This window comes from Talpa occidentalis, unplaced genomic scaffold (genome assembly GCF_014898055.3).
Source record: "Talpa occidentalis isolate TD23 unplaced genomic scaffold, MPIMG_talOcc4v2.1 talOcc4.6, whole genome shotgun sequence".
NCBI classification, from domain to species: Eukaryota; Metazoa; Chordata; class Mammalia; order Eulipotyphla; family Talpidae; genus Talpa; species Talpa occidentalis.
The window spans coordinates 118,142,967-118,164,346 of record NW_023604972.1 but is presented as its reverse complement, the minus strand read 5'-3'; the positions used below and the strand labels follow the sequence as shown (position 1 = coordinate 118,164,346).

Sequence of the window (21,380 nt, the reverse complement as noted above, 5' to 3'; positions counted from 1 at the left end):
AGCTCAGGATTATGGGAGGGTGGGGACGTCCGGGATAAGAAAATAAACCCGGACGACCTTGCGTGCCTGGGCGGACGCTCTTCCTGCACTGGGGTCTTCAGCCGCGCGGCGAACGAGCGCCTCCGCCCCGCCCCTTCCGCCCTGGAAGATCAGGTGACCGTCCGCCGGCGGGGTCACGTGACCTGGGCGCGCCCGCCCGTGGTGGCCATGGCGGCCGCAGGCTCCAGTGTGGTGAGGAGAGTGGAGGAGCTCGGGGACCTGGCGCAGGCCCACATACAGCAGCTCAGCGAGGCGGCGGGCGAAGACGGTGAGGGAGCCGGGGCCGGGGCGGGGGGCGGGGGCCGGGGGGCGGGCGGGCTGCCGGGACTTCCGAGCGGGCTGCGATCCTCCGCGGCGGGGCCCGCGGGCTGCGGCCTGTTGCGGTGCGGAGCCCGGGCCTGGGCGATCGAGGCGCTGCGCCCCCGCGCCCCCCGCGCCATGGGCCGGGCCGCCCCCGACGGCGCCGTCGGCAGCGGTATTGGCTGAAATGCCTCGAAACAGCATTTTTCGTTCCCCGTGAAAACCACTCAGATCAGTGCCGCTTGGCTTTAACTCGGTCGCGACTGGGTAACAGGGCACAATCTGCACGAAAGTACACATAAAAGTGTAAGTGAAAAGCTAAAACTGAAAGTCCGTAAATAAGTAATGCTTGTTTTGCATGCAGTCAAGAGAACTAGGCGAGTGGAACATCCAAATTTTCATTGTTGCATTGTAAATTTCTGCCTTGTTTTGGATTCTAAACCGTAAATGTTATTCTGCAGAGAGGTTTTGCCTTGGTATCATCTTTAGTTATTACTTTGATGTACATCTCCTCACTTCCACAGGGTCTCTGTCAGTGCTAGAAAACTTATTTTGGAAATGTTTAAATGTCTTCCTTAGGAAAAATTGACTTAGAGTATTACCTCGAGTTTTGGTTTTAAGTGTCATTCTTTTTCATTATTTCGCAGTTGCCAATGGGTCCCACATTACAGTATTTTTGCGTTTGCTACAGATAGGTTTTTAAATTCTTGTGGACTGACTCATTGTATCACAGGAAAATAGTAGTGGGACATTTTCCCAGGCGAGTGAATAGTTGATGAGTTTATTAAATAGGGTCTGTGATAAAGTGGCTCTAGCTCCAGTGAGGATTTGCCAGATTATCTTTTCTTAAAACTATGTTCTTCAAAACCCAGAGCCTAACCTGAAGCCAACTTGTGTTCTTGGTTTGTAAATGAATCCCAGGATTCACATGCATTGTTAGTTCTTGTGTGGTGGTAGCTATTACCTGGAAGTGTGGGTAAGTTATCTCTAAATAAGCTATTGACCAATCTGCAGCCTACTATATTTTCATTTGAACTAGCCTAAAGAGATAAAAGAATGTTTTCTATTCACTAATCACTCAACCCAAAAGCCTGCTCATTTTCCCTAACAGTTTTTTAATCCAGTCTAGAATGAGGACTGGAAACAAAAGTAAAGTGATATATAGTCTTGTTTGGGGGCTTTAAAGTTCTGAAAATGTACTAAAATTATAGCAATTCACATTATGAACTATTTTATTAATATTGCTAGCAAGATTTCTTATTTTTTGAAGTTTATTTAAAAGATAGTTGCATGTATTTGAAATGAACTTGGCATTCTTTTCCCACGCAACAAAAATAATCATTTAAGTGTGCCCTTTAATGTAGCAACTATGTATTAGGTTATAGAGATTGATGGTTCCTATTGTCTTCAAATTTGATAAGCTACAACCAGACATCATTCCATATAGGAATGCTCTCCTTTTTATTTATGGTCAGTTTTTTTTTTCTTTCATTTATTTTCCCATATAAGCACAATATGTTTACTACATAGAAATATTCCCTGGATGGACTTTTTCCAGGGGTCATGTAAGAATCACTTTGTTTTTGCCTTACCATTTATTACTTTGACTGAATGACTTTAGCAAAAATATTGCATTTTATAAACATTTTCTAAAATGTGGGCTATCTCTTACCTACTCCCCCCACCTTCCCCTGCAGTGATTATGTCATCTTTTAAGAAGTATATAAGTGGTTCCATCTTCTATGCACTTTTACTTGATAATAAAACCTTTTCCCTGGGTTGTGCAGATACTTCTGGAATGATGAGAGATTTGAGAGAAGTAGCTTTCAGTTCAGGTGAATGGTGAACCTTTTAACAATCAGAATTTGATCTAGATACAGGCACACCTCTCCTGGGAAAACTTAAGGTCATCTTATGATTACCAACTGATACAACTTAAGCTGGTGGTGCTTTTACTTCAGTACTGGACAACTTATCTAACTGGGTCAGATCAGATAGGCCTGTACCAAGCGCCACATTTTCTGACTATTTACTAGCTTCAGGAGGGAAGCACAGAAAGACAAACTTGGAGACTCTGGCATCTTGATGGTGAGCATCTCTAAATCTGACCATATGGAATGATGCAGAAGGGTGGATAGTACTTTGGTATGGACACTTTGTAGGTTAGGGAGAAAAAATCCGTAAGAAAAAGGGATAAAGCATGGAAGCAAAGGGAATATGACAGAAAGAGAAGGTATTAGGGACCAATGTAGTGGGGCAGAAGGGTGAGTTGTTTTTAGAAGGTAGATTAAAAGTATTTATATCTACATTTCAAATAATTGAGGTAATTAGTTTCACTTCTAGGTTTTTAAATGAATAAAATTTGTAGATGGGTTATGTGTTTTACTTGTAGCAGCCATTTATGTACATGAATACTATTGTAATTGTTCAGAGCACTCATTTTTTGTGAGTCAGTTGTGTACTTTTGGAAAAGACATGTATGAAATTGTATTTTCTCAGTGGAAAACCTTTTTATATGTAGATTATCTGTACTGTTCCAATAAAAATTACTTAAGCACAAGTATTTCAACATCATAAAAGAAGCATTTCAAAACAGATTGCATTTAAGAAATGGCAGTTGAACCTAGAGAGTTTTCACTCTAGCTTTTCAAAATAAATTTCTATGGAAATTTTGCTTAAGTAGGAGACATTATGATACTTTTACAGATCTTACTACTGTGCTGCTTCTCCAGTGCTGTAGCATCATTCCATCTTTTTAGATGAATAACTTTTTAAAAAATAACATTCTGAAACTATTGATGTAATTGCCATGTTTTTATCTTTTACAGATCATTTTTTAATTCGGGCCTCTGCAGCTTTAGAAAAATTGAAACTCCTATGCGGAGAAGACAAAGAATGTTCAAATCCATCAAATCTTCTAGAACTTTATACACAGGTACCGGCTTTGGACAGGAAGCACAGAGGGATAAACCAAGATGTTATGTAGGCAGATTGCTTATTTAGATGGTTGACTCCAAAGTTTAGGTGTAATGAAATCAGTTTATCTTCTATTTAAGTGTTTAATTTTGTTCAAAAATCTATTTTCAAAGTATTTAGTGTTCAAATTTTGAGGCAGTATGCAAAGAAGTCAGATTTATTGGATGTGTTGACAAAAAAGTCAGGGAAAAATGTCCTACAGATAACACCATTACTTCTCTTTGGAGATAATAAGCCAGATACTAACATGTTCCATTTCTGAGCTTTTGAAGATTATTGAGTGGCATGGAGGACTCTTTATAAGGTCTTTTACTTTTTTCTCTGAAATTCTTTCCTTAGGAATCTCCTTAGGTTCATTGAGATTTTCTATTCCCACCTCCACTATTTTTTTCTTTTCTTTTGAACTCCAGCCTCTGTGTGGACAAGACCTGTTCTTGGTTTTCTTAAACATTGTTGAGGCAAAGTTGACACTGAGAAATATGTCATATTGTACCTCACTTTCAGATAGCATTTTATAGTTGAAAGAGTGTTTCATATACCCCTACATGATTGCTAAGGCATAATAAAGATGAAGTGATTATGGAAAGTAACCAGTAAAATGGTTCCTTTCAGTTCTTTCTCTGCCATGGATACCAGCAGCTCTGACTGGAAGGAACAGCAGCTGCCAGGCAGCACAATTGGAAAAAAACTCTTGGCCCCTCACACCCCCACCCCAGGCCTGCAGGCAACCAGCCCACCATTCTCCAAAAGGACAGTCAGCTTGGCTGAGGCAGAGACCAGGAAAGAGCCCAAGAGATCAGTGAGGTTGTCAGCTAAACCTGCCCCTGCAAAAGTGGAAGCCAGAAAAAAGGGGCAGGAAAGGATAAATCTTCAGACAAAAATGTGCACACAAAATGGATAAGAGGAACAAAGGGATAAGCAGGCCAAAGTGTCTAACCAATCACTAAATAAGACTGCAGAGACTAGGAATCTAAAAATAAAAAGCAGGGCCTCCCTGGTGGTGCAGCGGGTTGAGTGCAGCGCTGTGAGGCTGTCCGCAGCCTCTGCAATGCGGGTTCCATTCCTGACCTGCCAGGGAAATTCCCACATGGTGTGGCAGACTTCTTCTGACTCTCCTGCTGTTCCCCTCAGCAGTGTATTTTGTCAGTCTGCCTGTTCTGTTCCCCACTCTATCTCTGGTGAATCCTCCCACCCTCCTGTGCCTCTGGCCTGTACCCCAGCTCTTGTATAAAAATAAGTAACTCTTAAAAAAAAATAAAATAAAAACAAAGAGCAGTGGCATCCAGCCTCCGATGATGCAAGAGGGAAAGAAGCCGAGTCTAATAACATGTACCACATCTTACAGTATTCCCTGTCTCCCTTGTACAATCCAGAGGAATATTTTAATCAAATGCTTTGTAATGCAAGTTTCTGAGTAGCTCTAGAAACATTATCAAGAAGGCGTGAAACCTGTCTCACCATTTTTAAAGTGTAAATGCCTTATTTTTTAAGAGGAGAAATCATTTGCTGGTTGAGGTATTGAATATGGAAGGCTTTGTCCTGGCTATCTCCTTAACTTTCGATAAATGTCAATTTTTGTATATCCCATTGTACAAAGCAACTTGAATGGCTACTTGGAATCACAGTCATGCCTTTAACTTAAATGTTTCAAATTATTTGTATTCCTTTGTTGTTTTTGGTAGAATTGTTTCCTAAAGAAAACCACTCATTGATCTTGGTTATCTGCATCACTTTGTACTCTTTAACAACTGTGGTGCTGGTAGTCTTTCTGTAGTGATGTTTATGTATTGCGAATGACTGAAAATGACTGAAAATTTGTGTGTGCTGGTGTATATACTAAACTGAATTATTAGGACTTAGGATGTAACAACATGTCAGACATTTAAAGATATTGATACTGATATCCAGGTAAGGAAAATTTGCCTCCAAATTTTAAGCTGAAAGTCTTTGGTATAACTTTTTAAAAAATAAAAGAGTCACAATTATATGATTCTTTAGATTTTTGGTACTTATTAAATATGTATGTACAAATTGAAATGTGTATACTGATCCTCAGAACAACCAGAAAGTCTTATGAAAGAAAGTAAATTGTTTCCAGCAGCTCTTACATGCTCAGCACTGTGCTTTGTTAGGAGGTACTTAAAGATGGTTTCTGTTTTCAAAGGTCACGGTTGAATGAGCCTATAACAACTCGCAAACCCCACAGAGCTCTTTTGCCTGGTTTTTTTTTTCCCCCACAAGACTCCCTATTTTTGGATTTTCACATGGAAAGGTTATAACTATTTTAACTTATTTTCAAGAATATGGCAAAGGACCTAGAGATAGAGATTTAAATGCCCCAGACTTTGGACCCTACTTACGGTTTTGAATCAAAAGGTCCACTTCTGAAGGGTAATGATCTTCCCTTCCTGATATAGGCCTTTCACACACTTAATACTTAAGTAGCCCTGGCTCTGTGTCAGGTAATGTTCTAATTGCTTCATGTGTCTTTAACTCAAAGCAAGGGGCTTTAAAAGGCATTTAAGTCCAATTTCTTTTTACCAATTAAGAAATTGAGACCCAAAAAGGTAAAATTGACTTGTCTTTGGTTAGTGAAGTGATTAGTGGTAGAACTGATAATAGATCCCAGTTTCCTTAGTTTTAATCCAATAGAATGAAAAAAAAGATTGGATAGTTTTATGGTACCTGAACAGAGCATCTTGACTATAGGAATGCTGGGGATTTAGTGTTTGAATTGCTTAACGTTGATGATATGTTGCCTTTGTTGTCTGGCAGGGTACATAAACCCCAAGTGTTGAATCTGCATCTGGGAAAACAAACCTTTCTAAAATTCAATATACAAAACTAGAGCTGTTGCGACAGAAACTTGCTGCTTTGCAGCAGGAATGTGATGAGGAACATTCCACATCACAATTGTGGAGCAGGTTTGCAAGGCAAGACTGCTACTTGTGCACAAGTTCTAGTGCCATTTATTGAAATCACACAGGCTAGTAAAAGCTGATTGCGACAGTGGTATGAGGAATAAAGTCTGGAGGGTGGGATAGGAATAGGGGATAAAGTTTTATGAGGCATAGGGAAGGGGACATCGTGACCATATGTCAAGAGCCATTTGCGTCAGCAAAGTATTTGATGTTATCATAGGCAGAGTTATCCTGAGACCACCATGGAGATAGTCACATAATTGGGTCAACAGAGGCGTGCCCGGGCCTGCCTGGTGATATGAGCTACACTCTATAGGTGGTCAAGGAATTCTCTGCTGTGATTTGTAGATAGCAAATAGGTCACAGTTGCCCATGAGTGGCCAGCTAGTAGGCAGTTCATAGGAACCCACACTTAACCTCATACAACAAAGTTGCAAAAAATGTACAGAGTATATGTAAATAGCAAAGAATATAATAATTATACATCTAACAATTGTATAGGATTAGTTTACCATAATTAAATTTTTTTTTTGAGGGAAGCAAGATTACCCTTAATTCAGTATTTTAGTAAAATATCTATGAAATTTCTAAGAAATCTCTCTCAGATTTCATTTACAATTAGATGTTTTGCCTACATTATGAACTTAAATATTGTGCTAGAAGATTTAAATGTCTAATAAAGCGTCTATATGCATAAAGTTAAACTGTAAACATTCATTCAAATTTAAAACATTTATTGATATTTGTTTTCTCATTTACTTTAGGCTATTTTGGACATGACGTATTTTGAGGAGAATAATCTAGTAGATGAAGATTTTCCTGAGGACTCTTCACAGAAAGTAAAAGAACTGATTGATTTTCTTTCAGAACCAGAAATACTAGTTAAAGAAAACAATTTGCATCCAAAAGTAAGGTTTGGACTAAACTTTTACTGCTAATTCTTGCTTTATTGGTTGTTAAAATATGCACTTTTTCTTCTTGAATGTATCTTTGCTTTTAAATTAAGACTGAAGAAGGGAGATAGGAGAGTTTTTAGTTCAGTGCCACAAATAAAATGTCACATTGTACTGACCATGTTTCAGAATATTTGCATGATGGAATTGTATAATATTAGTAATTACATTTTACAACCACAGGTAGTTGTTATTTCTGCTCCATTCACATTTACAGATGTTGTGTTTTCTTGAATGTCCCTAGAAATCTAATTCCCACATCTTGTGCATTTCATAGTCCTCCTCCCTGGACATTGGGGCCTTTCTCATCATCAGTCACCTCTTTCCTCTGAGACCCGCACGCTCTTCATTCCTGAGAAGCCCTGCTCTTCCCAAGTATCAGTTCTCGCTCCTGTTCTAGAAAGATTGGCACTCCCCAAGGATATCACCTTGGTCCTCTGATGGTCTCTGTCTATCTTTGCCTTTTCACATGCTTTTTACTGCATCCTCTATTTAGATGACTCTAAGATATTTATCTCGAGCCCTGGCTTTCTTTCAGGCAAACAATTTTTCGTCTTTAACTCCCTGTTGACTATATCTATTTGGATATCTTTTCTGCTCTGTGTTTATGAGAGAGTGGATACTGTGGAAACAATCCTAACTTTTAAATGATGCAACGTAGTAAAAGTTTGATATATTAAAATTGTTTTGGTATATATTTTTCATTATTTTATTCTAGCAATTGTAGAAATAAGTATAAGTTTGTTTCAAATAACATATTTCTGAAAGGTTATGAAATACTTATATATTAGGAAAATTGACCACTAAAAATATTTAAACATTATTTTCTAAAAAATGTAAATTGGAGTAGTTATTTTAATTTTCATGTAGCAGTAGATTTCTATAGTTCTGATTGATTCAAAGTAAAGCATTCCTGTATAAGTAGGTTACATTTTGTGAAATGAGAGTATTTTTAATTGCTTGATATTTTGAAATTTAATTTTGATTTTTACAGACCTCTCTTGTCTTAGTTATGTCTTTGTTGTATTTCAGCAGGGCGATTTACTTGGCGATGAACTCCTGGAATGTCTCTCTTGGAGACGAGGAGCCCTACTCTATATGTATTGTCATTCTCTGACTAAAAGGAAAGAGTGGCTTACGAAAAAATCTTGCTTGCTTAAAAAGGTAAAAGGTATTCCCCATACATTTTTGATTGTTGATATCTATGGTTTTCAGGAAGCTGTCTTCGGTATAATATTAAGAGTAGTAGAATCAAAGGGGGGAGTCATTCCAGGTCTTTGACATACTGGCTTTATAATCTTAAAAAAATTGGAATTATTATGAAAACTAAATAGTGTGAAAGATCTTTGTAAACTGGGAAATCCTGTGTGCTTTTTCTTTATGTTCTGGGTTTTTATTTTTTAAAATACAAGATAGAGAATTTATTAAGTGTGTCTTTTGACCTGAGGAAAACAAACTTGGTTGTGAATCTCTTTACTACTAAAGAGAACTCTGATAACTCTATTCCTAGGAAACCGTAGCTCTCTGATTCATCTTCACTCTTTTGACCAAATCAATAAATCCAAAGACCCAGTCTTAGTATTGTGTCACTAAGGTTTCTGACTTGGACTGATTGTACTTTATGGATTATGTGGCCTGGAAATGAGGCTGTTAAACTTTCAGATATAAAAGTCTGACCATAGTATTTCTAAGTAATAATAAGTAGATACATATTTTTAATAAATTATTGTTGAACATATTTTTATTATCTTTATCCTTTTCTTCCTCTGATAACATCTTTGATAAGTATATTATGGAATTATGTGTTTTGGGTTAATGATTTCTTTTTGTTTTTTCATACTTTTTACTAATTGGAGCTTTTGAAAGTTATAAAAATTTTGGGGTGGAGGGTCTTAATAACATTGAAATGTAATATCTGCAAGCTATAACTATGTAACAGCCAGTTTTCTCTTAGCTAAAGAGTGGGAGATAAAAATTAACATTTAAAGTTACTGCAGGTCAACATATATACTTTCAATTCTTTGGCTTTGACTTTTCATTTAGTACCTTGTTGATGGAATCAGTTACTTGCTACAGATGCTAAATTTTCGGTGTCCTATCCAGTTAAATGAAGGAGTTTCTTTTCAAGACCTAGACACAGCTAAATTATTAAGTGAAGGTAATGTGATCTCTTTTTGAAGTTTTCTAAGTGTTGTATGAAGTTTTTTTAAGATTTTAAGATTATTAGATTTCATTCTGACTCAAATAAATTTTCAATTACATTATGATCAAGTTATAAAAGCACTTTCAAAGAATGAAAAAAAAATTTCATCAATATCTGTTTAGTAATTTTGGGAGAGTTGTATATTATATTGCTTTTACTAATTCTCTATATCCACATAACCCTAATTTGGGATTAGTTTTGGCTCCTTGTAATAGAGACTGGAAATAGCTCTTAAACAAGGTAGAAATTTATGGCTTTTTCACATAGAAAAAGGTTCAGAACTGGTTATGGTGGCTTGATGGTGTCATCAGGTTCCTATTGTTTGCCTCCATTTTCTTTAGAACGACAGTCCTTCAGCTTCAGCAGGAGGCTTGTGTATTGTAGACAGCTCGACCCAGACTTGCACAGCAGTGTCCCTCTTGTGGAGACTGCTTTCATTCTTAGTGTCCCAAGATGCTGCTGGAGCCCCTTCCACCCTCACTTATGTTTCGGCTCTAGGAATGGCAAAGTGATGTTTCTTTTGGCCAAGTCTACTCCTTTGGGGCCACCATTGCAGAAGTTTCTTACAACACTTCCACTTACATTGTACTGCCAAAATTTAATCATATGGCTTCAATAGCTACAAGGGAACATAGGAAGTATAGTCCTTTACCTGATACATTGCCATCCCAAATACAATTATGTCTCTTTACTAGGAAAGAAGGGAAGCTTCTGCCATAAAAATCGATGCACTTGAAATTGCTAGGAGCTAAGAAAGGAGTCACTTGGGTTTTAGACCAACTTGGGAGGGAAGAGCCACTTATTTTTACTACCTTTTTATAGATGGAAGAATGAAGGTCCCCATAAGCCACATGGACCTGTTTAAGGTCATGTACATGACAAGTGATAGAGCATATGTGTAAACTGTCTTTTATACTTCATTTGAAATTTTGAGGGGGAAAAAATCAAATATGGGGAAGCAGAAAAAACTTCTTAGGGAAAATGAGTATATTTTAATTCTTTCTTAGCTTCTCTAGGCTAAATAGAAAAAACAACATGATTTAAGTGTCATTAACATAGAGCAGTTATATCTTTAACTTACAGTTAACTATAAGTTAACTCAATTAACTTACAGTTAATTGAGGTAAATAACTTTCCCTAAAAACTTATTTTAAGTACAAGCTCTTCTTCAGTAGGCATGATATTTTGACAAACATGGGGTATTTTGATTTATTTATGGGAGGATTTATTACAGATAACTGGTGAACTGATTAGCTGCATTGAAAATGGCCTAAAATCTTCTCACCTACCCACATGGATTGATTTCAAAGAAAAAGCAGAGATGGGCACTAAAGCCTATTTAGAACAACAGAAAGTGGCACACAAAACCGATTTCCCTTTTTCTTCCATTTCTAGTAAAAGAAAAGATACTCTCATGGCCTAGAACTTTCCCTTCAGGATGCTTAAAATAGTGGTATCTTCTCTTAGATCATAAACTGATTGCACTGTCCCCAAGTTTCCATTTCTTCTTCCACAGGGGAATCATAAGAGATAGATACAGTCTCTTTTTCCTAGGAAAGTATTGGCTCCATAACCTATTATGCCCTATTACCAGTTCTATTTTCCTATTGGCTTCTTGCTTTAGCAGTTTGCTTCTCCCCTAATTACCTCTTTTGAGGTGGTTGAATTAGAAGCCAGGAAACCTAATTTTCAGAGGCTAAATTATTCATAAGACCCTGTCAGAAATGCTCTAATTGTTTCTTATTTTTTCATTAATAAATATAAAACATAATTATGCATAATCCATAATACTCATTAGGAAAAAAATTCTGTGACTCATCAAAATATTTTTGTTGCCATACCTTAATGATACATTACTTATTTATGGAAAAAACTCAAAAGTGCATACTTAGTATGATTTTTATTTCTTTTTCCAAGGAAAGATAATCATTTTATCTTTTGACCATTATACCTGGGTGTCATTAAATTTTCAGCTTTAAGAAATTGCCAGGTAATATATTCAGTTAACCTCTTCTTCCTCTCTGAGCCTCATTCCTCTGTGGGCACTGGTCACAATAGCTGTATCAGAAAAGCCTTGGAGGCAAATGGGTTAAATCAAAGTACTCTGCAGCTTAGCACACATTGATTCCCTCCCCCCACCCCTTTTTTTTTAAACATTTATTTATTTATACAAGCACTGGGTACAGTCAGAAGCGCGGGAGGGTGAGAGAATTCACCAGAGCCAGAGCGGGAAGCAGAGCAGGCAGAAGGACTGAAGTACACTGCTGAGGGGAGCAGCAGGCGGCAGGAGAGGTCTGCGCGCCATGTGGGACCCTCCTCTGGTGGCCGGGGAGCAGCCGGGGATCGAACCGGCGCTGCAGAGGCTGCGGGAAGCTTCGCAACCCAGCGCTCAACCGCTGCGCCACCGGCCCTCCCCCCTTTTTTTTAAGATTTATTTTATTTATACAAGAGCTGGGGTACAGACCAGATGCCTGGGAGGGTGAGAGGATTTCACCAGAGACAGAGCGGGGAACAGAACAGGCAGACGGACGAAATACACTGCTGAGGGGAGCAGCGGGCGAGAAAGGAGAGGTCTGCTGCTCCATGTAGGTGTCTCCCTGGCGGTCAGGGATCTAACTTGTGCTGCAGAGGCCGTGGACAGCTTCACAGCACTGCGCTCAACCGCCTGCGCCACCAGGGAGGTCCTGATTCCCTTTTGATATCACTTTCCTTTCCCCTTCCCCTTCCCAGGAGCCCTTTTGCCCCAGAACCTGGATCTCAGATCCCAAAAGGAGTAGCTCTGAGTTGGCATCACTAATTGCCTGGTGAGCTTATTAAAAATAGAGGTTTCTGTGTTGTGTATAACCTGCAGGTTCTGATTCATTATGTGAGTCCAGGAATCTAATTTTAATAGTTCCTGTAATTATGGTGCAACCAGATTTAGATATCACTGCTCTTAGGGGATGTCAGTCTGGCCAGTTATTTTCTGTGAAAGTCATTTTTCTTTTCATGGGTCATTCTCACTCTCCCTCCCTGAACCACCCACTGTCATATCTGTGTGACCCAAGGACATGCATATTGGAAAATGAAGTGTTTTATTGAAAACTATGCTGAACCTTGAGAGAAAAAGAAAATAAAAAGGAAAATTAGTAACAGCAAAGAGACTATAGCTACAGAGTAATGGAGACCTTGGGGGAATAGTGAGGGAGAAAGTGCCTAATGTCTTCTTTGCTTATCTCTCCCTTTGAATTTTTTTTTTAAAGATTGATTTATTTATGCATACAAGAGATGGGTGCAGGCCAGACGTGTGGGAATGCAGGTGAGGGTGAGAGGATTCAACAGAGACAGAGTGAGGAGCAGAACAGGCAGATCTACTGAAATACACTGCTGAGGGGCGCAGCGGGTGAGACAGGAAAGGTCTGCTGCACCATGTGGGTCACTTCCCTGGCCAGGGATTGAACTCCTGCTGCAATGGCTACAGGTAGCTTCATAGTGCTGCAACTTAAATCCTTGCACCACCAGGGAGGCCCCTCCCTTTGATATTTTTTACACAGTTTACCTTAACTTAGTGGGCCAGCATCATTATTGCTCAAGGTACTAGAACTTGTTAAGAATGCTATTCATAATCTCAAGCCCATACCTGATCTGAAACTCTGGTTTTGGCAATCAGCATTTTGGGATGTTGTTTAGGCTAACGTTTGGAAACCACTCTATAGCAGTAGCCATTCATTCTCTCCCTGGTAATACCTTCTCACAATGTGTCTGTGTATGTTTTTCAGCAGTCACTCATTAATGTCAAGAATGCAGCTAACTTAGAAGTGGGCTTAAATTGGATCCTAGATTTTCCCTTAGGCAAACACTTCTCATCTTTCCCAAGTGACTTCATTCTGTGTTCTCCTCTAGCCTCTTTCAAAGTTACATCCATTTTTGCTTCTATCTCCTTATTCCCCTCCACCAGCCTTTTTAGGATAACCAGGCTGGGCCACAAAATAAAAAATGCATTCAATGAAATGCAGTATCTAATACAAAATATAAATCTGAATAGCATACAATGGTGTATTCTGCTTTTTCTCTGAAGTATGTGATCGTTTAACTACGAAAGAATAAAGTAAAATGACCACATGTAATATGTGCTGTTCTTATTAAATGAAAAGTCATTTTGTACATAGAAAACATAATTGATATGGTGTAGCCTATCACTTTTTCATGAATGCAGGCCTGATATTGTGCTCTTAAAAGTAGAAATCAGAATAGGCTTTTATTATTTTTTTAAAATTTATTTATCTATTTATTTATTTATTTATACAAGCACTGGGTACAGTCAGAAGCGCGGGAAGGTAAGAGAATTCACCAGAGTCAGAGCGGGGAGCAGAGCAGGCAGAGGGACCGAAGTACACTGCTGAGGGGAGCAGCGGGCGGCAGGAGAGGTCTGCACGCCATGTGGGACCCTCCTCCGGTGGCCTGGAAGCAGCCGGGGATCGAACCGGCGCTGCAGAAGCTGCGGGCATCTTCACAACCCAGCGCTCAACCGCTGCGCCACTGGGGAGGCCCTAGAATAGGCTTTTAAAGCTGAATTTTTCTTCTACTTTTATTTTTTATTTATTTATTTTTTTTAATAGAGGCATGCTTATTTATTTGTTTGTTTGTTTGTTTTTTGTTTATACATGCACTGGGTACAGTCAGAAGCACGGGAGGGTGAGAGAATTCACCAGAGCCAGAGCGGGGAGCAGAGCAGGCAGAAGGACCGAAGTACACTGCTGAGGGGAGCAGCGGGCGGCAGGAGAGGTCTGCGCGCCATGTGGGACCCTCCTCCGGTGGCCGGGGAGCAGCCGGGGGATCGAACCAGCGCCGCAGACACTGCGGGCAGCTTCACAACCCAGCGCTCAACCGCTGCGCCACCGGGGAGGCCCTCTTCTACTTTTAGATCTCAAGTACCATTATAGTTATTTCTGATAAACATAACAGGTGAACACCTGAAATTATGAGGCTCATTTGTTTGTATTTTTGGGGTTTAAGAAGTTAAATAGTCATATGTTATAATAGCTCTTTATGGTTTCTAAAACTTTTATTCATATATTCCTTAAGTAAACGCCATAAAATAAGTAGGGCTCTGAGTCCTCATTTTTCAGATTAAAAAACAGAGACTCAAAGAACTTTGGTGAGATGTCCAAAATCACAAAGTCTGTTGTTCATGCCTAGATCTTTTCAACTCTTTTGTATACCAATTACATAGATGCCTATCCGAAATAAGAATGCTTACAACTTTAAAAAAAAATGTATTTTTTAAATATAGTGGTTTTTTTCTTACATTGTAGTTAATTTTTAGACAATATATGATTTTTCCTCTCCAGTGTGGTCATCATACTTCTCCCACCACTATTTTGAATGTATTACAAGCTTTTCGTCTCAGAATTTGTCTTTTTATTTCTTTCAATTGCAGTTTTAAAATTGGAAGAGAGGAAACAGGGTTAGGGAAGAGCTGACTCCTTTGCCACAGGTCATTGTGCTCTTCCTTCCATGCTTGCAAGTTTTGATGAAAATTCTACAGTGTATTCTTTTTTTCCTGGAAACATAAAACATCTCACCTATAATCTAATATCTTTGATAATTTAGAATTACGTGTTTTTTTAGGGTCATGATTACATATGAAAATTTCTGTAGACTCTTGTAGAAATATAGGAAGTATAGGATGCTTGACTAGAACTATATCATTGATTCTAGAGCATACCCTGAAATAAAAGTTGTGTTCATTGAGGGAGTTTCTGAGTACTCTGAAATAATAAGCAGAATTTGGGGTGTATGTTATAGAAGAGGTTTTATGATTAGATTCTCAAATAAGTCCTAAAGAGATTAATATAAAGTTAAGAACTATTCTTAAAAAAAAAAAACACTGGCAATACTGTTTTTTTTGGAGGGGCAGTAGGCCTCTTCCAGGTAAAATAAACAGAGAGCTGCCAATTAAATGAGGGTTGCATTAGTGATAATTTGACTATTCTATTTGTAGGTGTTAAATAAGGGAAAATGTTTAATGACATAAATGAATTAATTAGCATTATAATAACCAGTCATTCTTTTTAAGTTTTTAAATTCTAACCTCTCAATCTAAAATAACTTTCCCAGGAATATTTAGTGACATCCATTTGCTGGCTATGATGTACAGTGGAGAAATGTGTTACTGGGGATTGAAGCATTGTGCAGATCAACAATCAGAAAATCATGAAGTGGATACCTGTGTTTCTGGAGCAAGTGGCATTACACACAAAGAACCCTTGGATTTCCGAGAAGTAGGAGAAAAAATTTTGAAAAAGTATGTATCTGTGTGTGAAGGACCCCTGAAAGAACAAGAGTGGAATACAACAAATGCAAAACAAATTTTAAACTTCTTTCAGCATCGCACTAACTAGTAATTTCATCTAGTCTTTTTCAAACAGGATAAGCCAAAACACTATAGAATGGAAAAGTTCCAGAAAAGAAGACATACTGATGCTAAATTTGAGAACCTTACACTACAGAAAGATATTCAGCAGTTACCCTTTTTAAAATGCCATTATCATCTCTAATTATATATTCTTAAACCTATGAAGAAACTATTCTTTAATTTCTAAAATAGCATGTATATTCTAACTCAGCCTGAACTACAGATAGCCTGAAATTAATAATGAGGAATCAAATTTAGCTTTGTAAAGATTTTTTTGTTATTTTAGATATTTTATGAAATGTAAGATTGATCATTTTAACTGTACTTACATTATTTTTTAATCTCCCTATCTATAAGGTTTAACAAGTTACTTCATTGCTTTGATCTATACTGTGGATATAAAAATTGGCAAAATGCAAAATTATGACTAACATTTAAATTCCATTTTCGTAAGATAAATGAAAGAGTCCACAAAAGAATTGTTAGTCACCATGTATTACTAATGACATTTAACATTTTCTAGTCTATTAGGCATTTTATAAAAATTTAATAATGATTTTTCTGTTTTGTTCACAAGAGTATTCATGGTTTATCAATGGAGATAAAATCAAATTAGGTTAGTCCACTGTTAGCTGGGTTGTCTTCAGGGCACATCTTTTCATATGTATTGAAATTTTCTGTCTCTAATAGGGGTGAGTGATAACGGCCCTAGAGCCTCACTTGCTATCTTGCTTATGGTGTTCTGTCTACCTCAACTCCTACTGTCATCTTGGTATGATCTGTCTGACACTGCTGACGTCCTTTACCTCTGTGCTGGTAACGTTATCACATTCCAGGAACTTGCTCCTGTGGCCATCATTTGAATAGCACCATTCTGAGTTTCTCTTTCTGAAGTCAAATATCAGTAACAGATAACAATTCTCATTTTGCTCAATTTATTGACTTTTCTCTCTCCTTTATTTGTGTTTTAACTTCTCTGCGACCTCCTTTTTGATGGTTCCTCATTTTCTTAAACTATCAGCTCCTTTCAGAATTTCTTTTTCTCCATCCAGCTTCAGTCTTATAGGGCACCATGTAAAGTGTTCTTCACAGTCTCTTCAAATCTGCCTTTCCCTTGTCCTTCACCCTAATCTTTCTGTAAGCCCTCAGCTTTGAATTCTATTATCCATCTATGTGGATGTTCCTTCAAAGTAGACTCGCCAGCTCCCAAATCTGCAACTTCTCTCCTGTTCTCTGAACCTTATTTCTAACTGCCTACTAAATATCTTCACTTAGACATTCCATAATAATGTTAAAATTCAATCTGTCCAAACAGCCAATCCTCATCTTTCATCTGAAATCTTTTCCAGTTCATGTTTTCTCTGTTTCAGTCTTCCACAGAGCAGAACAACAGAGAGCGCGCAACACTAGTTTTTGCCTACCTTCCCAGCGTCATATCTGAAATTCATCCTGTACAATCATGTTTTAGTCAGTCTAGTATTCCTCAGCCATTTAAAACCCAGGCTTCTTTTTGATAAACATTCTGATAGATCCTCTTGGTACAAAGAGAATCTTCCCATGTATATGTCCCTGCCTCCTTGCTTGTACTTAAATAGCTGAGATTTTAATTTAATGTAGCTTTTTAACAGGTTTTACAGGCATACCTCAGAGATATTGTAGATTCAGTTCCAAATCACCATAATTAACTTCACAAAAGAGTCATGAATTTTTTGGTTTCCCAATGCATATATGTTGTATTTATATAATACTGTAGTCTATTAAGTTTGCAGTAGGCTTTATGTCTAGAAAACCAATGTACATTCCTTAAATAAATGTGAGCAGAGACCTGAAGTGAGCACATGCTGTTGAAAAATACAGTACCCATAGACTTGCTTCATGCAGGGTTGCCACAGGCCTTCAGTTTGTAAAGTGCAACATCTGCCAAGTGCGATATAAAGAAGTATAATAAACTCATGTGCCTGTACTATGAAAATACTTTTGTGCTTTCTAAGTATAAAGATTTGAATAATTATAAATACGGTTTTTAGAAACACAAATTGTACACCCTCAGAACCCTTTTGGAGAATCATGACCAATTGTAAGCCCTTCCCAGTTCTTCACTACTGTGCTGTGTTTTCCCCTCAGACACCCTTTGCAGACGTCATTCCTTCTTCCTGAAATGCTTTGCCCTTTGTGGCCAACTGAGTACCTACTTATTCTTCAGTGCTCAGCTCCAGTGATCGTGTATCCATATGGCTTTTTTTTTTTCAGTATTTCCAGTCAAAATTGGCTTTTCCTTTGTTTCTGTTCCCTTTCTCTTCCCCTCCCTGATCATACTGCTTTGTAGTTTTTTTTTTTCCTTATGAGTTGATGAACTCAGTATTTAAAAAATGAGTCTTTATGCATGTTCCTTAATGAATGATGGGCTCCTAGTAATGTTTTTTGGATTACGGACATGATTCTAAGTGCCGAACTCTTCATAAAAGGGTTGCTGCTATTGTATTCCAACCTGCCATGCCCTCAATACCAGTGCTTGACAAGGCAAATGGGGAATTACTCCTCAAAAGAGTAAAGTATTATAATAGATTTATCACCTCAGAAAAGAAGAAAACTTTGTCTTCAAATCGGAAGTGTCCATTTTGCCTTCAAGACCCTTGGAAACATTTGGGTCTCTCACTGGTTGGTACAGTTAAGAGGGTACTTTTGGGTGCTTTTTATACAACTTTTCCATCTCCCACACAATTGGAGAATGACTTACAGGCCATAACAGTTAGAATACTTTTTACTCTGTTGTATTACCAAACAGGGAATAACACATTTTTGTGTGTGTTAAAGCCTGTTAAGTAAATTCTCTGTCATTTAGAATGGAGTAACCTTAAGATACCAAATGCTCCACTTAAGGAAAGTATAATAATTCACTCATTCTGCAATGATTAGGTGCCTACTACCTGCCCTGTTTTGTCCTAGGCACCAAAGATATAGCTTTGTAAGACATCCTCTTTCAGAACTTGTGTTCTAGTGGAGAAAGTTAGACAACACATTTTTAAGTAATGATGGCTAGGAAGAATATAAGCAGGGCCAAAGGGCTAATATGACACTGAGAGAATTGCTGTTTTATTTAGGGTGGTTGGGAAAGTACCTCTAATTTGTGTACTTGAGCATTTGTGTCTTTATATTCCACCCTTTTGGTTAAATGCTTTTTACATTCATATGATTTCTCTTTCTTATGGAAGTTCTAATACTAAATTGCTAAACATTCTCATTTTGGTTGCATTTAAAGGATTTCTCTCCAGTATGGACTGTTGAATTCCATTATTAAATTGGGTGAGTGGTAACCTAAAAGCCTTGTTGCATTTTTTACACCTGTGCTTTCTCTTCATTTTGTGTTCCCTGTGTTACTAAAACTTAAATTCTGTTAACAAATTTTCCTAATCCTTAAATTTGTATTTGTTCTTTCCCAGTATGAATTTTCTTATGTTAACTAGGCTTTAAGACATAAAAGTCTATCCATTTTGCTACATTTATAGGATTTCTCATTACTGTGAATTGTTTGATGATGATTAAAGTAAAATAGCATGACTAAAGACTTTTCTGTATTCCTTTGCATCATGGAGGTAAGCATCGTGGATGAAACCCACAGTAAAATTACATTCCTAGCTTTGCAATCCCACTGTGAATTCTCTAATGTTTATTGAAGTGGGAGCTATGTTTTAAGGCATTCTCAAATTCATTTCAATGGCATTTTTAAAATATCCAAGGCTGGTTGACATGCTAATTTTAGATTGCTTGTCATTCTTCAATGCCTTCCGGGGCTGCTTTTCTGGCTCCTATAAGGATACCCAATCTGCCACAGAATCCAGGAGTATTTAGTTCTCTAGTTTCACGTTCTTATATTATTTTTAAATATAGTATGCCATATCATGTAATGGAAGTATTACATTAAAGTACATTTTATGTATCTACAATTAAAGTATACACGGTGTATTCATGCTCGCGTTCTTTTAGCTTTTTGTTTTCCTACTTACAGTGGAAATTTCCAAGTAAAATGCTTTGGAGCATTTAAATTTTTAAAAAAATTAAAACCATATTCCCATATTCATTTCTTGTTCTTTTGTCTTTTTTAATATTTGGGTGTTGTGGTGGGTGAAAAGCTTTATCATTTAAGCTTAATGTTGATATCTGATTATTTTTTCTGATCCTAATAACTTTCAAACAGGGTGATATAGTGGTTAGGAATATGGGGCTTGGAGCCAGTGGCTTGAGGTTAAGTCCCAGCCTAGCTTTGTGATTCTCTGTAATTTACTTAAATTCTGTACCTTAATATCCTGTTATTTAACACAGGGGTAATAATACTAACTTACAGGTTATTGAAGATTAAACGAGTTAATGTTCCAAGTGCTTATAGTTTACTACATAGTACATGGTAAATGCCCAGCATAGTTTTATTGAAGTTGCTGACTTGTCTTCTATTCTGAAGGCAATAAAGGTAAATGGGGTTAATTTTTAATTGGTGGTTTGAGATATATGTGAGACTTTGACAACTGAGATGATGGACAGAATTGATTGAAATTTAGATTTTTTATATCTTCACAAGAAGAATGAATAGTTGAATGTTCTAGATGTGGTAAGCAAATGCTAGAAGTGAGTTTATATTATGTAGAAATCTATCTAACATTTTTTATGTCTGTTAAGGATGGAATTTTACACTTATATATATTGATATTGCATGGTATAATAGGCAGTGCAGCCTTGACCTTTATGGAATACTCATGGCGATTTTATCAATTTTTTGATATTTAACATAACAGAATGAAGTAAAGAACAGAGATCTAGTTTCAGAGCCGAGTGTTGTTTGGATTATATTAGGTAAAGTGATGTATTTGAAAATGGCTGATATATAGTACCAAGTAAGTATTTGTGTCCTTCCTATTTACAGACCATACCCAGTCCAGTGTAATATGGAGGAGTAATTCCACATTACTTTGGAATGTGGCCTATGGTATAGTTTCTTAAAGCCCCTTTAAAGTAATGCTAGACAAAACAGTGGGATGGACAACTATCTGGAGAAAAACTTCCTAGTAGAATTTTCACAATATGATACCTAGTTGGAGCTCAGGTTGAAATATTGCTGCACATTTATGATATACATACATTGAATGGTTTTTAAAATATAAATTATGTGGTGTATATAAGCTCATTTCGGTCTAAGTTCCTTTATAATTGGGCTCCAGACGTTAAGTCTTTACTAACACCCAAGAAAATGGGAAGTCGGGGATTGAAAAAGACAGCTAAAACACCCCTAGTCTGGTAGGGCCGAGAGGGAAGCCTTTGGTTACTGAGCCCGGCTTAGTGGGAGGGTCCCCTGCTGAACGAGTAGGAGTCTCCCAGGCCAGCCCGAGGGGGTCCTTGATGAAGACGCGTCTTCGGAAGGACCCACTGATAAGGGGGCAAGAGACTTCCATCCTAGCAGTGGTTGAGGTCAGCCGGGCCCAGGTTGTGGCCTGACGTAATCCGGGCAGTGGCTTGGCCTGCGCTCCCGCTGGGTTCGGAGCACGTCAGCCTGGGCCTCCTGCCAGCGGGGCCGGCCGGGGCAGGCCAGCCCGGGGTGGAGG

General features: G+C 38.0%; 1 protein-coding gene across 2 annotated transcripts; it reads left to right on the top strand.

Moving 5' to 3' along the window:
- Positions 1-172: 172 nt before the first annotated feature.
- RIMOC1 (RAB7A interacting MON1-CCZ1 complex subunit 1) lies at positions 173-21,345 on the top strand. 2 transcript variants are annotated; one of them, XM_054688028.1, is made up of 6 exons: positions 173-307; positions 3,168-3,274; positions 7,001-7,144; positions 8,225-8,353; positions 9,233-9,347; positions 15,492-21,345. In XM_054688028.1, exons 1-6 carry the CDS (start codon positions 208-210, stop codon positions 15,773-15,775), a joined length of 879 nt encoding a protein of 292 aa, XP_054544003.1. In that variant the 5' UTR covers positions 173-207; the 3' UTR covers positions 15,776-21,345. The 2 variants fall into 2 exon arrangements, with proteins under 2 accessions (XP_054544003.1, XP_037385550.1); XM_037529653.2 differs by having other exon boundaries at positions 8,222-8,353.
- Positions 21,346-21,380: the final 35 nt, after the last annotated feature.